The 12,517-nt window shown below is 52.1% G+C and overlaps 1 protein-coding gene and 1 long non-coding RNA gene across 2 annotated transcripts in view; one reads left to right on the plus strand and one right to left on the minus strand.

Annotated features, from left to right (window-relative positions):
- Nucleotides 1-8,706, plus strand: part of MXRA7 (matrix remodeling associated 7) — a 29,829-nt gene extending 21,123 nt beyond the window's left edge. Inside the window, exon 4 of the mRNA XM_060133715.1 lies at nucleotides 7,434-8,706. Coding sequence (XP_059989698.1) covers nucleotides 7,434-7,548 — 115 coding nt within the window. The 3' untranslated portion in view covers nucleotides 7,549-8,706. The remainder of the gene's footprint in view (nucleotides 1-7,433) is intronic.
- A 21-nt stretch (nucleotides 8,707-8,727) lies between these two features.
- LOC132511031 (uncharacterized) lies at nucleotides 8,728-12,048 on the minus strand. Its single transcript, XR_009537499.1, has 3 exons — nucleotides 11,884-12,048; nucleotides 11,634-11,757; nucleotides 8,728-9,472 (listed from the first exon to the last, which is right to left on the minus strand). It is a non-coding gene; the product is annotated as an uncharacterized LOC132511031 (long non-coding RNA).
- Nucleotides 12,049-12,517: the final 469 nt, after the last annotated feature.

The following is a 12,517-nucleotide window of genomic DNA, read 5'->3' on the forward strand; positions in this document are numbered from 1 at the left end:
ACAGCATGATTCTTCCTGCTCATCCACTCGGCCACCAACCCCCCTCAGCACCCCCAAACCCCCCAGCCCAGGGCCAGCAGTCATTTGTTATCTGTTCTGCTCCACGGAGCTCTGAGGCAGTTGCAGCCACGCAGCTCCTCATTTTTCGAGTTGGGCTCTTGCCCCGCCAGCCCCCAGCCGGGCACCCATGCACCCCCCTGGGCTTCCCTCCTAAGGAGCGGTGGGGACAGGCCATGGGGGAGAACCGGTGGTCTGACACGGGCCAGCCTGTGGCCTGGGGTCCTCTGGTTTAAGCACAGAGCTAAATGGGGGCCTGTGTTTTCTGAGCCCAGCAACCCGGAGGGGCTGGGGGATCACCCCCTACTTCCTAGCTAGTGTAAGCTGGGTTCTAGGGTCAGGAATGGAGGCTTTAGTATTCCAGGATGCAGATCTCAACTACCCTTTCATTATCACCAAGCCCACCCTGTACCCCTCAAGTCAGAAGGCCCTGTGCCCACGAGAACCCCCTTTCCCTTCCTGGAGCCGCCGCCGGTCCTTCCAAACCTGGCCTGGAAGGCTCTTCACCGGGGGCGGAGGGGTGGCAGGGTGAGCCCAGCCTGGGGAAGCCCCCCGCTCCTCGGTGCCCAGCTGCTGCCTCTGGGTGTGATCCGGTTTGCTGCCTTTATATTTCAGGATTGAGCTGACCTCTGACCTCACTTCCCTGTAGCAAGTTCCTTAGGTCCTGAGCCACAAATATCCTTGCAAATCCTTTTGGTAAGGAGACTGACTTCTTAGATTAGTGATGCCTCCCTCATCCTGTCTGTTACTGTGTCCCCATCACGACTGAATGTGGTCCAAACCTCTCCTCCTCCGCTGCCTTCATAACCAATTAATTCATTTCTGTGCACCCGGGCCTGCTCATTCTTCTCCAGCGCAGGGCTCCTGGGTGAACAGGCTCCCTTCCCAGGGCTGCAGGGTTCTTGGAGGCCCAGTTAACGGCATGTCCCTCCTGGGCCTAATGGGCCAGCTGGTTGGAGGGCCAGCGCCCCCTTGTGAGGCTGGGGGGGAACTGTCTTCCGCTGGACTGCGTGGTATCACGCCCACAGCTTTCATCTTTCCCTGAGAAGGTAGAACGGTGCCCAGCAGAAACCCTGTGCCCCCAAGTTGTGGGTGAGGCAGGGTGTTATGATCAGAGCAAGGGCTGGTGGACTGCAGCCCTGTTTTTGTAAATCCAGTGTGACTGGAACAGGGCTGCGGTCACTGCTTTTCTGTGGTCTGTGGCAGCTTTTCCACTGCAGTGGCTGAGTTGCGTAGTTGCAGAGGGACCACATGGCCCACAAAGCTGAAAAGAGTCAGTACGTGGCCCCTTCCAGAAAAGGTATGCAGCCCCAGAGTTAAGGATGGAGGGGGCTTGACGTGCCTGTGGCCCCTCGAAGGGCCCTGTGGACAGAGGCTGTGACCGGGACCCTGGCCCTATTCTGTGTGCTCTGCGGAGATGAGGGGCCATTAGAGTAGGAGAGGCCAGTTAGCCGACTCAGTGGCAGGGCTCGGGCCGGGGTCAGACTGCCACCGTCCCTGGGTTCAGTGCTGGGACCTCGGGGAGGGAAAGTCCTTCCTCCGTCGTGTTCAGACAGCAGGCTCTGCGTTGCCCAGGGGGGGTCTTTCCCTACTGGATCTTTGGGGGTCTCTAGATGAGTGGTTCACCGCTGAGCTATTCTGCGGGGTCGAGACTGCCCAAGCGCTGCTCTTGGGTGAGGGTTTCTCACCTCCTCACCTGCAGGCTTGGTTATCACAATCGTGCTTGAGCTGAGGAGGGACTGGTGGACTTCATGGTGAACACAGTCCTCCCAGGGTGGGGCTGGAGTTCATGTTCACTCTCATCACTGCCCCTCCCAGCATGCTCCTGTGGCTGTCCGACACGTCTGCCTGTGAGGTCCGCTTGCTCCCTCCTGCCCCTGCACGTGGTCAGCCCACTCAGCACTGCATGGGGCCCCCGACACCCACCCCTCTCGCATGTTCCCCGCATGGTGATGCTTGGGGTTGCAGAGGCTGGCAAGCGTGGCTTTGCGTTTTCATCTGCAGCACGGTAGTTCCAGTGGGGACCGGGAAAGCGGACGGGTGTGAGACAACTCTGGTCCCAGCTGCGTCTAGGAAACTGCCTTTGGGATTGTCAGTATGAAAAATATTGTCAAACCACTAAAACCACAGGCCAGTGAAAAGTGTGTGCCCTTCCCTGCCTGTCAGATTCTTCTGGACCAAACTCTGCTTGCTTCTAATTCCCTTCCTGGCATTCAGCGTCCGCGTCAAGTTGCAAGCTGGTTAAAAGCCCATGCTGCAAACCCCTGACTTTAAATTCTTTACCTCGGCCCGCACAGCAGTATCTAGACCCTAAATCTTTAGTAGTCACAAGGCCCAGAGTTCCTCAGAAGCTGCAGTTCACAGGTTTTCAGGGCATAGCACTTGGTACGCAGGACCCAGAGAAAGAGACCCCAAATTTGTTCCTCCACGTGGTTAATGACTGGGCGTTCCTGTCCTTGGAGCAGCTCACAGATGAGATTCCTTCTGCCCAAGGGGCAGAAAGTGTAAGGCTTGTAAATCCAGACGTGCTGCTTAAGAAAGACGCTGCTTCCTCACCGTCTGCCCACCTCCTGCTGGGTCTCCCGTGGGGCTGGAGCTCACAGGCTCCCTCAGCACTGCCTCTGCCGGGATGGGGGTGCCCCTGCGTTCCCCCCGCAGCTTTTCTGGGAGGTGCCGTATCCAGCCTCAGCGTGGCTGGGACACTGGGCTTGCAGGTTATGACTGCTCCCCGCGGCAAGATGCCACCCCCTCACCCCCAGGGCCAGTGAAGCTGGCGAGCTTGGCTGACTTCTAGCTCGGCAGCAAAAAGAAGAGGCACCATCGGCTACTCCTTTCCTTGTACACCGTCCCTTCTTCCCATCTTCTGGTCCAGGGGAAAAGTGGAACCCAGGAGGTAGACTAGGTTGGTTCTGATAGTGAGGACCCAGGACCCCAGCACCCATTCCATTCTGAAGGTCCCCAGGACTGGCCTGCCGTTTTTGGAAGTGCACACCACTCTAGTGGATGGTGTTTTGAAATGCATGAGTGGCAAGGGTGAATGGCTATTCTTCCTGCTTTCTGCCCTCTGATGGGTCCACAAACCATCCACCAGTGTGAATTTCTAGGAACACGTGCTGACTCACCTCCACATGAGGGCGCCAGAGGGATAAAACTGAATCGCACCGGTTTCCCTCAGCGCTCACCTGGGTAAACCAGCGCTTCTGCATGTCCCTTGCAAAAGGTGGGCACACCATTTGTGTCATCTGGGGAGCACATGTCCTTGGAAGCCACTGTCCCCAGAAGGGACAAAACCTACCCAGCAAGGATAAGAAATAATCTATGGTGAGAGGACTGGCCCAGAGAGGACCAGCCCAGAGCGGCCACAAAGCTGAGGGTCTGACCCCCGCAGTCTGACCTACCTGAGTATCTGTGGCACCCTACCTGCCCACCGACCTACATGTGGACCCCGTGCCCAACAACACACCTGTGGGACCCTCCCTGCCCAACTACCTAATTGAGGACCCTCCGTGTTAAACTGTGCACAGGTGGGCCCCAAGCTGTCCAGCTACCTAGCTGAGGATGCTCCCTGTCTAACTACCCATGTGTGGGACCCGACTTGCTCAGCCACCTACATGTGGGACCCAAACTGCCCATATACCAACATGTGGTACCCTCCCTGCCCAGCTACCTACTGTGGGACCCTCCCTGCCCAACTACCTAATTGAGGACCCTCCCTGCCTAACCACCCACATGTGAGACTCGAACTGCCCAAATACCTGTAAGTGGGACCCTCCCTGCCAACCACCTACAAGTGGGCTTCAACCTGCTCAACTACCCGCATGGGCACCCGAACTGCCCAGATACCTAAATGAGAGAGACGTGCCCTGCCCAAGTATTTACTCTGGGACCCTACCTGCCCAACTACCTAAAGTCTGACACTCCCTGCCTAACTACCTCCAGGGGGACCCTGCCTGTTAAACTACGTACAGGTGGGCCCTGACCTGCCCAGCTACCTTATTGAGGTTGCTCCCCGACCAGCTACCTGCAAGTGGGACCTGACCTGCCTCGCTCCTACAGGTGGGACCCAACCTGTACAACCACCTAAATGAGGGCCCTGACCTGCTCAACTACCTGCAAGGGCAGCCTACCTGCTAAACCACCTACAGGTGGGCCCTGACCTGCCCCTGTAGGCCTTGCAGACTTGGAACGGGGTCTCGGGCTGGCTTCGGTTAGTGGGCTCTCCTGCAGCAGGTGATGAGAGGCAAACTCCCCTGGGTCTGGATCCCAGCGTCTGGGCTGGCTTCTGCAATTCCAGACGTTCCCCTTCCTCACCCCGTTTCCCCCTTTCCTGCAGTACTTGTAAGATGGCATGAGTGAAATAAATTATCTTTTCTCCTTATTTCTCTTTACAGAACCGAGGAATAATGAAGTTATCCTTAGCCTCCTCCTAAAGGCTTTTCCTTTTGGCATCTTAAAACTTGAGAGATAAAGTGGAATCCCCAGAGAGGAGCCAGCAGGCTCCTGGGGCGCATTTTCCCACATAAATCTGCCAGGACTAGGCCCCCATCCAGGACTTTCCTTGGCTGGGAGGATCCCGAATGCCCGTGGCGCTCCCCTGTAGAGGCGTTCCTCCCTGTTTGCCTGGATTGCTTTGTTAAGCTGAAGGGTTTTCCTGGACATTTATTTTCCTTATCACTCAACCTTCCTGCCCACACACGCTTTGCACCTGAGATATCACCAATGTCAGCAATGCCATCATTTTTAAATCGGTGTAGTTTCATTCCAGCCCTCCTGCTTTTCATCACCAGAGCCAAACCAGGAAAGACTTTGAGGTGTGATGGACAAATGAGGGAGCGCTGCCTGTGCTCGCTGCCTGGTCGACTGCCCTCCTTCCCCTTGGGGCCCGCTCCCCTGTCTTCGGCTGGCTCGGCTGTGGGGGCGAGAGCCCGATGATTGATCAGTGGGCAGCAAAGAACCAGAACCAGCTGTTGACTTCCTCTTGCCCTTACCCTCCGTTGAGAGCAGGCTCGGATCCAGCCCGCTTGTTGCTAAGAGGCCTTTTCATTGATGTTCCTACCAGCTCAGCGGAATGTCCACCTTCGCTTTCGCAGAAGCAATAATGATAGTGTTCGCTTAAAACAGCTGTCTCGATTCTGCCTTTTCCTAGGTTTCATAGATGAGCTAGAACTTCTCCAGATAATCAGATCAGTCCCAGATTCATTTCTTGGAATTTTATATTTGACAATATTTATACTATACCAAACTAATCTGTAGTTTTTAGATGTGTTGGTTAAAACATTTTTTGAAAGCAGTAAGTTGATAGAAAAATTTTTTTTTCTCCTCTATTTAGTGGAAGGCCGGGAAATGCCCACTGTCAGCCTAGGGCATGGTACATTCCCAGGGACCTTCTCCTCTGGGTCTAATACCTTAGGTTCACGGGTTTAGGATGGAACAGGCAACAAAACAACAGCCACACAGAGCCATGTAGCCTGACCCACACAGCAGTAGCAACAGCAATGTCCTTGTCCAGGCCGGGGTCTGACTGAAAAACAGGTGACTCCTTCCAGGTTATTAAGTTTGTCTGGACACTTTCTGAACGTGGCTTGTAGGCACCAAGCCTCACATACTCGCGATGGCTGGGATCTGTGTATTCAGCCTTTGTTCGGTCCAATAAACTTTGAGTAGATGGTCTTGATTACTGTGTGTTTATTTCAGTTTTGCTTTATTTTTAAAAAATCATCTTTTTGAACCCATTAAAATTTGAGCTCTCTCTCAATTTGTGCCTGTTACTCTCCAGCAGAGTGCGAAGTCCTAGGCCCACCCTCTTAAAAATATGCAAGCGCCACGGCCATTAAGAGACGCACAAGAGGATTTGTGTTCCTTTGGGGGGATGCCCACTCATACACCTGGATTGTGATTCCTTCCAAAGAGCTAAACACACAGCCTGTCAGTTCACAGTACTCCTTTCTTCAGGTGGTGGGGTATCGCGTACTTCTCACAGGCTCCTTCTCCTCCGGACAGGAAAGCAGACTGTAGAAATAACTTTCCCGGCGTGACTAAGAGAGGCTTGGATTTGGGACTTCGGTATTTCAGCTTCTAGATGCTGCTGTAGTCAGAAAACCAACTGTTAGCTGTTTGGGAGATATGGGGTTATTGCAGAAGGAATATGCTAGGACAAGCGTAAGACCAGACATCGATCGGATCCCCCTGTAGACAGGGTTGGGGTGCTGGTTGGACAGTGCTGTGCCCTGCAGGGCCAGGGGTCAGAGGCTGTGCTGAAGCTCTGCCTCCTGGTGGGTCTGCAGGGACCAGAGCAGACCCTGCCATTTGGTTTACGTCCTCTGAAGGTGGCCCGTGCCGAGCCAGTAGGGCGGTGTGGAGGGGGGGAACCGCAGAAGCCTGAAACCGAACGGGGAGCCCACGCCAGCACACAGCGCCCAGCCTCGCTGATGAGCACAGCACAACAGAACCAACAAGAAGCAAACCGTGGCTGCAGAGTCTCAGCCCACCCTTTCGCGTTTGCACTCATGGGAGGTGTCCCGTGCTGATCAGATGGTGCGGCCCAGCTGCAGAGAGAGAACAGAACGTCACTCCCAGCATCCCCCCGGCCCCCCAGCCCGTGTGTGGTGAACATAAGGCCGATCTCCAGCCAGGCCTGTTCCCTGGTAAAAGGGCCAGGGCCCCTGCTGGCTATAAGGTGTCTTTGTGCAAACTGGAAAGAGGCGCCCCTTCCTCTGGGCAGCGAGACCCCACACCCACCCTTGCCCCTGGGCCAAGCACCCTGTGCACACATCTGTATGCTCCCGTTTCCCAGCCAACTGTGTTTCTTCTTCCTCCACTTTTGGCTCATCCCTCTAAACGAAGGCTGTTTCTAACATGTCTCTTCATAGGCTCTCTAGCCGCCTAATGGAGCACCTCTGCTTCCTCGTGGCCGCCCGGGGAGGTGTATAGTCAACATTAAAGAGAGGCCTGGGAATTCCCCGGCGGTCCAGTGGTTAGGACTCCGAGCTCTCAACTACCGAGGAGCCGGGTTCAATCTCTGGTCCGAGAACTAAGATCCTGCAGGCCATGCGGCACGACCGAAAAAAAAAGGAGGCCCACGGGGAAACTGTAGCACCGAGAACCTGAATGATAACTTGGGATCCCCAGATCTCCAGGGTAAACCCAAGACTTGGAAGCCCAGTTTGTAGAAGTCTCAAGTTGAGTTGTTTTAGACCAAATCAGCTCCTGTGTTAAGAGTGGGTTTTGTTTTAGTTTCATTTTCTTCTTATTCTGGAAAGCAAAGCAGTAATACCGGAGTGAGGAGTGTCCCAACTCCACGGGATGTGCATGGCCTCTCTCTCTCTCTCCCCTGGTTTGGGAGCATCTTTTTCCTCTTTATCCTTTCTTCTTGACAGAGTTCAGAAAGAACAGCTGGCTGCCATCTTCAAGCTCATGAAGGACAACAAGGAGACGTTTGGCGAGATGTCGGACAGCGACGTGCAGGACCAGCTCCGGCTCTACGACATGTAGGCGCCCCCACCCGTCAAGACGCCGCCACGGCGGGGCCGTGACTCTGCCCCAGCCCAGGACCGGAGCCCGTGCCACTGTCAGACTTCTGTAGGCTTCAGTTTATCTCATATACATAGATGTAGAGGTAGATCATATACAGAGTTGCTCAGTTCTTGCAATTGAGGTATCATGTCACAGGAATCAGGACTGTTGTCTTCAGAGAAGAAAAATCCCTGACTTGCTTGGCTTCTGCCTGCTGGTGAGCTTCCAGCTGTCACATGGGCTCCCCTCCGAGGCTGTCCTCTGATCCAAATTCGACCTTCCGTGCAGACCCTGAGCAGGCAGCGGCCCAGAAGGGCTGGCTCGAAGCCTCAGCAGCCCCAGCACGTGGTGTTGAAAGGATTCAGGGGTGCTGTGGGATGGGTATCAGGTCCCACTGCCTGAGCATCCAGTCTAATAACACTACACCTTCTTCTTCCTTAGAAGGATTTCTGGACACTTCTGTAACTGTATGGAAGCAAGCGGTAGGGGAGCATCCCTAAAAAGCAAAAAGTCTGATTCAAAGGCTCACCTTCGATCCTGGACCAAAGCAACAGTATCAGAGTTAAGACCCTCTAAGTTTCTCTTATAATTAAGACTTCTGTGAGTGCTCATCACACACCTAGACCTGTGCTAGACGCTGTCAATGGAAATAAAATACACAACACAGTCCTACCTTTAGCGAGATTAAAGTCGTGTAGAGGGGAGTTCCCTGGTGGTCCAGTGGCTAGGACTCGGCGCTTTCACTGCTGACCCTGGTCGGGAAACTAAGAAGCTGCGAGCCGTGGCGCAGCCAAAAATAAATAAATACATAAAAATAAAGTCCTTTGGAGAAGCCAGGCATGTGTGCAGGAAAAGAGAACCTCACAAGTCAGCATTCAATAAAATGCCAAAATGACCTCACAGAGAGAGCCTGGGCCACCTTAGCACATCAGTAAAGTTCAGTGAGTCAGTGAGTGCATGACGACGGAAATAACAGCGATTCTTCCGTTCTGCCCAGGTCCTGTATCTGATCACCCCACTGGCAGAAAAATTCATAGCAATCTGAATTTAGGAGGGTACGCTAAAGGGACAACCTAAGAAGGTTCTTGAAAATATTTTTTATTTGCTGAAATAAAACTAAACACGAAATTAAAAGAAGCAGTGGCGTTTTACGTACCACAATTTAATAATTATCGCGGGATCACAGTGAACCTTCTTTTATCCTCTCTTGTTAGGGTTTTTCCCAGGCCTCCCCCGCATCACTGTAACTGCTTTTGCTTCTTTGCTGGCAATCCATAGCAGGAGGGTCTGATCTGTGTGTCTGTTGTTATATCCAAATGTCAGCTCTTTTTTCTTTTTTTAAAAAATATTTTTATCTTTTTTGTTACTGCTTTTTAAAAATGTTATGATTTAAGTATTGTTTGTTCTCTCTCTCAGGTCCCAAGGACCCCCCTGGGTTGTTTTTTATCTCCCTGCCCCCTAAATGCATGTCAGCAGAACTTGCACTGCCCTGTAGCCACTTTATCTCTTTCTTCACCACCTTCTTCCAGTCCTTCTTCTCTGATTATACCAAACAAACAGAAATGACTTGTGGGTACGTGAGTCAAAATTCTCATGGCTATGGGAAAAGTAAACTGAAGGAACTTTTCTATACTTGGTTCAGCTAAGATGTTCCAACTGCAAAGAACTGAAAACTCCAACTCAATTGTCTTAAACAAAAGGAGAATTAGGGCACGGGAGGAGTCCAAAGGCAGAATGCCTGTAGGTCCATTAGGGTCAGGGCCCAAGCTACATTTCTCTTAACTTGGTCTTCCTTGCACTGTGGGCTTTGTCACAGACCAGCTCTCCTCATGGTTGCAAGATGGCTGCAGGAGTTCAGATATCACATCGAGGAGCAGGAAAAGGGCCATCTCTTCTTTGTGTCCTAGGAGTGAGGGAACCAATTCAGGTGCACCCTCCCCTTCTGGGTCCCAATTGGCCAGAATGTCATGTGTCCATGCCTTCACCAATCACTAGCAAGGAGATGGGACCACCATGGTTGGCTGAGATGCCTGGGGCTGGGGCCGGCATCCCCTGAACACTTAGCCATCCAGAGGAGGGGGCCACTGGACCTCACTGGGGCTCTGTGAGAAAGGGGTGGGAGGGATGGGTACTAGGTAGACAGGACCTGTCACCTGGTGGGGACTTGGAAGCCAGGGTCTGGAGTGCCCAGAATATGGGACACTCTTCCTGGGTGGTGGTTCTGTTGCCCAGGTTCTGGGCCTCTGATGCTTTGTGGAAGCACTGCTGGCTTGCTACAATTTTGGGGCGGCTCTGATGCCATTTCCAGATAAGCTCCATCTTCTGTTTATATGATTTCTGTCACTTCATCTGCTTCACTGGCACACCAGTTGCCAGAAGAGTTCTCTTAAAACAAAACCCATTTCCAACTGACACCCATATGTCCCACCAGATCTCAGTATTGCTACTAGTCAGGAAAATCTAAGCACCTTCGAAAAAATGTACCTGCAGACTCAGAATTTGTTCTTAAAAGTTCCTGGGAGTCAATGCGAGAACTTAACAGATGACCATAAGATAACAGCCTACCCTGCAAGCTGAAAGCAAGAGGAAACATTTGTTTGTTCATAAGTGTCGGGAGGACGAAAAATCGATACCATCTGGGCCACTGCATCGTCCTTAACAGAGAACTTTGTCAAATTTTGGATTTTTGTCAATTTGGTAGGTCAAAAATGTTAGCTCAGTGAAACTTCAATTTGCATTTTTCTTACTATGTAAAAGTTTGCACAACCATTCAAATATTTAGGTGCTCCTTGCATTTTTTTTCCCCCTGTAAAGTGCCCGTTCCTGTCTTTTCCTGTTTTCTATTGACCACCAAACATTTAATCTCAGGTTTAATTCACCGAACAGCACCCATTTCCGATTATCTGGCCATAATTTGGGGTACAGCACCTGTCATCCTCAAGCCCTGATCCTGAGTTGAGAAGGGAACCTAGATAATTCCAGGGAAAGCTCACTAAATTCAGGAGCCTTAGTGGAAGTCAAAACACCAACAAAAGTAGAGCTCCGTCTGCAGTACGATTTCAACCAAGTGTTAATTGCCTACTTTATATACTCTGAAGAACCACGCACCCGCAGATTGGACCAATCATTCTCCACGGCCAATATCCTTAGCGGCGCCTCAGTGGTTCAAGCATCTGCCAATCTACTGCGAAGGCGGAACTCTTGATTACCATTGGGTACCGCATCCTCCCATCGCTCCCCGCCTCCACCCGAGCCCTCTTCCCTCTGAGGTGGGAATTCCGGATGTCCGGTCGCCTCCGGACAGGTTTCCTCAGTGATTGACAAGGGCCTTTGTCCAATAAGGAGTGCAGGCTGGCTCATCCCGCCCACACGCGGTCTTGCTTAGATCCTCCGCGGCGGAGGCAGCTGGGGACTGGTTAGGGCGGGAGTGTCGGTCGGTGGGAGCCCCCAGGGCTTTCTGGGAGCCCAGCCACTGCCGGCTGCCAGCCCCTCTGGGCTCAAGTCAAAAGATCCCTCCTCGAACCGAGTTCCCGGCCGCGTCGGGGTGCGGCCTGGCTGTCTTGACTGGGCCTGAGCTGTCTTGACTGGGGCCACCTCTTACTTCCCTATCGAGGCCAGGTTCCCACAGGTTAGCAAACAGCAAAGCCTGAGCCGCGCACCGAGCTAGACCCAAGATATGAAGACGAATTCGAGCCGGTCCCTTCACCCCAGGAGCCCACCACCACCACTACCTTCCCCCCAGCACTCCCCAAGCCCGCCCTAGACTCCCAGACCACTGTCCCACCTCCGAATCCAACACACCCCCAAACCCCCCTGTTATTCACGTTCCCGTTATCCCCGCGCCCAAGGCAAAATCCAGGAGATCCTTCTGATCAGGCAACTGCACGCACCCATATATTCTCACCAAGGTGTCTTTGGCATTGGGCTGACCTTCAAGAAGGTGCAAGGAGAAATGAGTCACACTTTCCCACCTGTGCTCACCCTTTCACGTTATGCCCAAGGCGCTTAAGCTAAGGTTTGCCAAAGCAGCTGCTGAATAAGTGTGAAGATCAAGTTGGACTCACCACCTGGCCTGAGTGATCAAATTGTTTCCATTCCGACACCCAAATCCGGCCCACTGGAGGCTCCACAGCCTTAGAGGTTTCCCACCAACATCGAGTCTTTGGGCCTGATGGTGGCCTGGGTCCTCTACAAATGAAAAAGAGAGCCATGCCCCAGAGTAGGTTGGGTCATCAGGGGTTACTGAACTGTTAAAAATCCATCTGCAATCAGGTTTTTTTTGGTAAATTTCATTTCTCTCATCTCTTTATGTACCTTAATTACTTTCTGTTGAGCGCTCCAGCAGGGGACAGGTTATATTGACAGGTTGTCAGTTATTTAGCTTCTTCAAAGGTTGATCATATTCACCTCAGAACCGTGTTAGGCGGTGTCTTTGGTTCCCTTGTAATCAGCTTCAATGATACTGCAAGTTGAGTTTCAGGAGAGGAGACAGCTGGCAAGGGGAATGAAATTAAGAAAATTGTTCCAGGAAGAAAAGGTTTAATGAAGGAAATGGGAGCAAAGGGACAAAACACATAGGATTCAGATTTGAATATTGAGTGGTGTGAATTGGCACATTTACCCTTTCAGACATTTATTGAGTCTGTCTTCAAGCAAAAACGCTATGCTGGATGATGTAATGCAAAATGCCTAGGTGAGAGGAAGGTTCACTAACTTTTTGGAGCAAGTGCTAAAGGCAGAGAACTGTGTGCCTTGCCAACGCTCTCTCATGAATCTTCACAACAACTCTGGGAAGGACATAACGTTCTCCTTCTACAGAAGAAGAAAACAAGATTCAAAAAATACTGATGATCCAATTTAAAAGAAAACGAGCAAAGGATCTTAATAGACTTTTCTGCAAAGAAGACATACAAATGGCCAATAAGCACATGAAAAGATGTTCAGCAGG

Source organism: Lagenorhynchus albirostris, chromosome 20 (genome assembly GCF_949774975.1).
Source record: "Lagenorhynchus albirostris chromosome 20, mLagAlb1.1, whole genome shotgun sequence".
Classification (NCBI taxonomy): Eukaryota; Metazoa; Chordata; class Mammalia; order Artiodactyla; family Delphinidae; genus Lagenorhynchus; species Lagenorhynchus albirostris.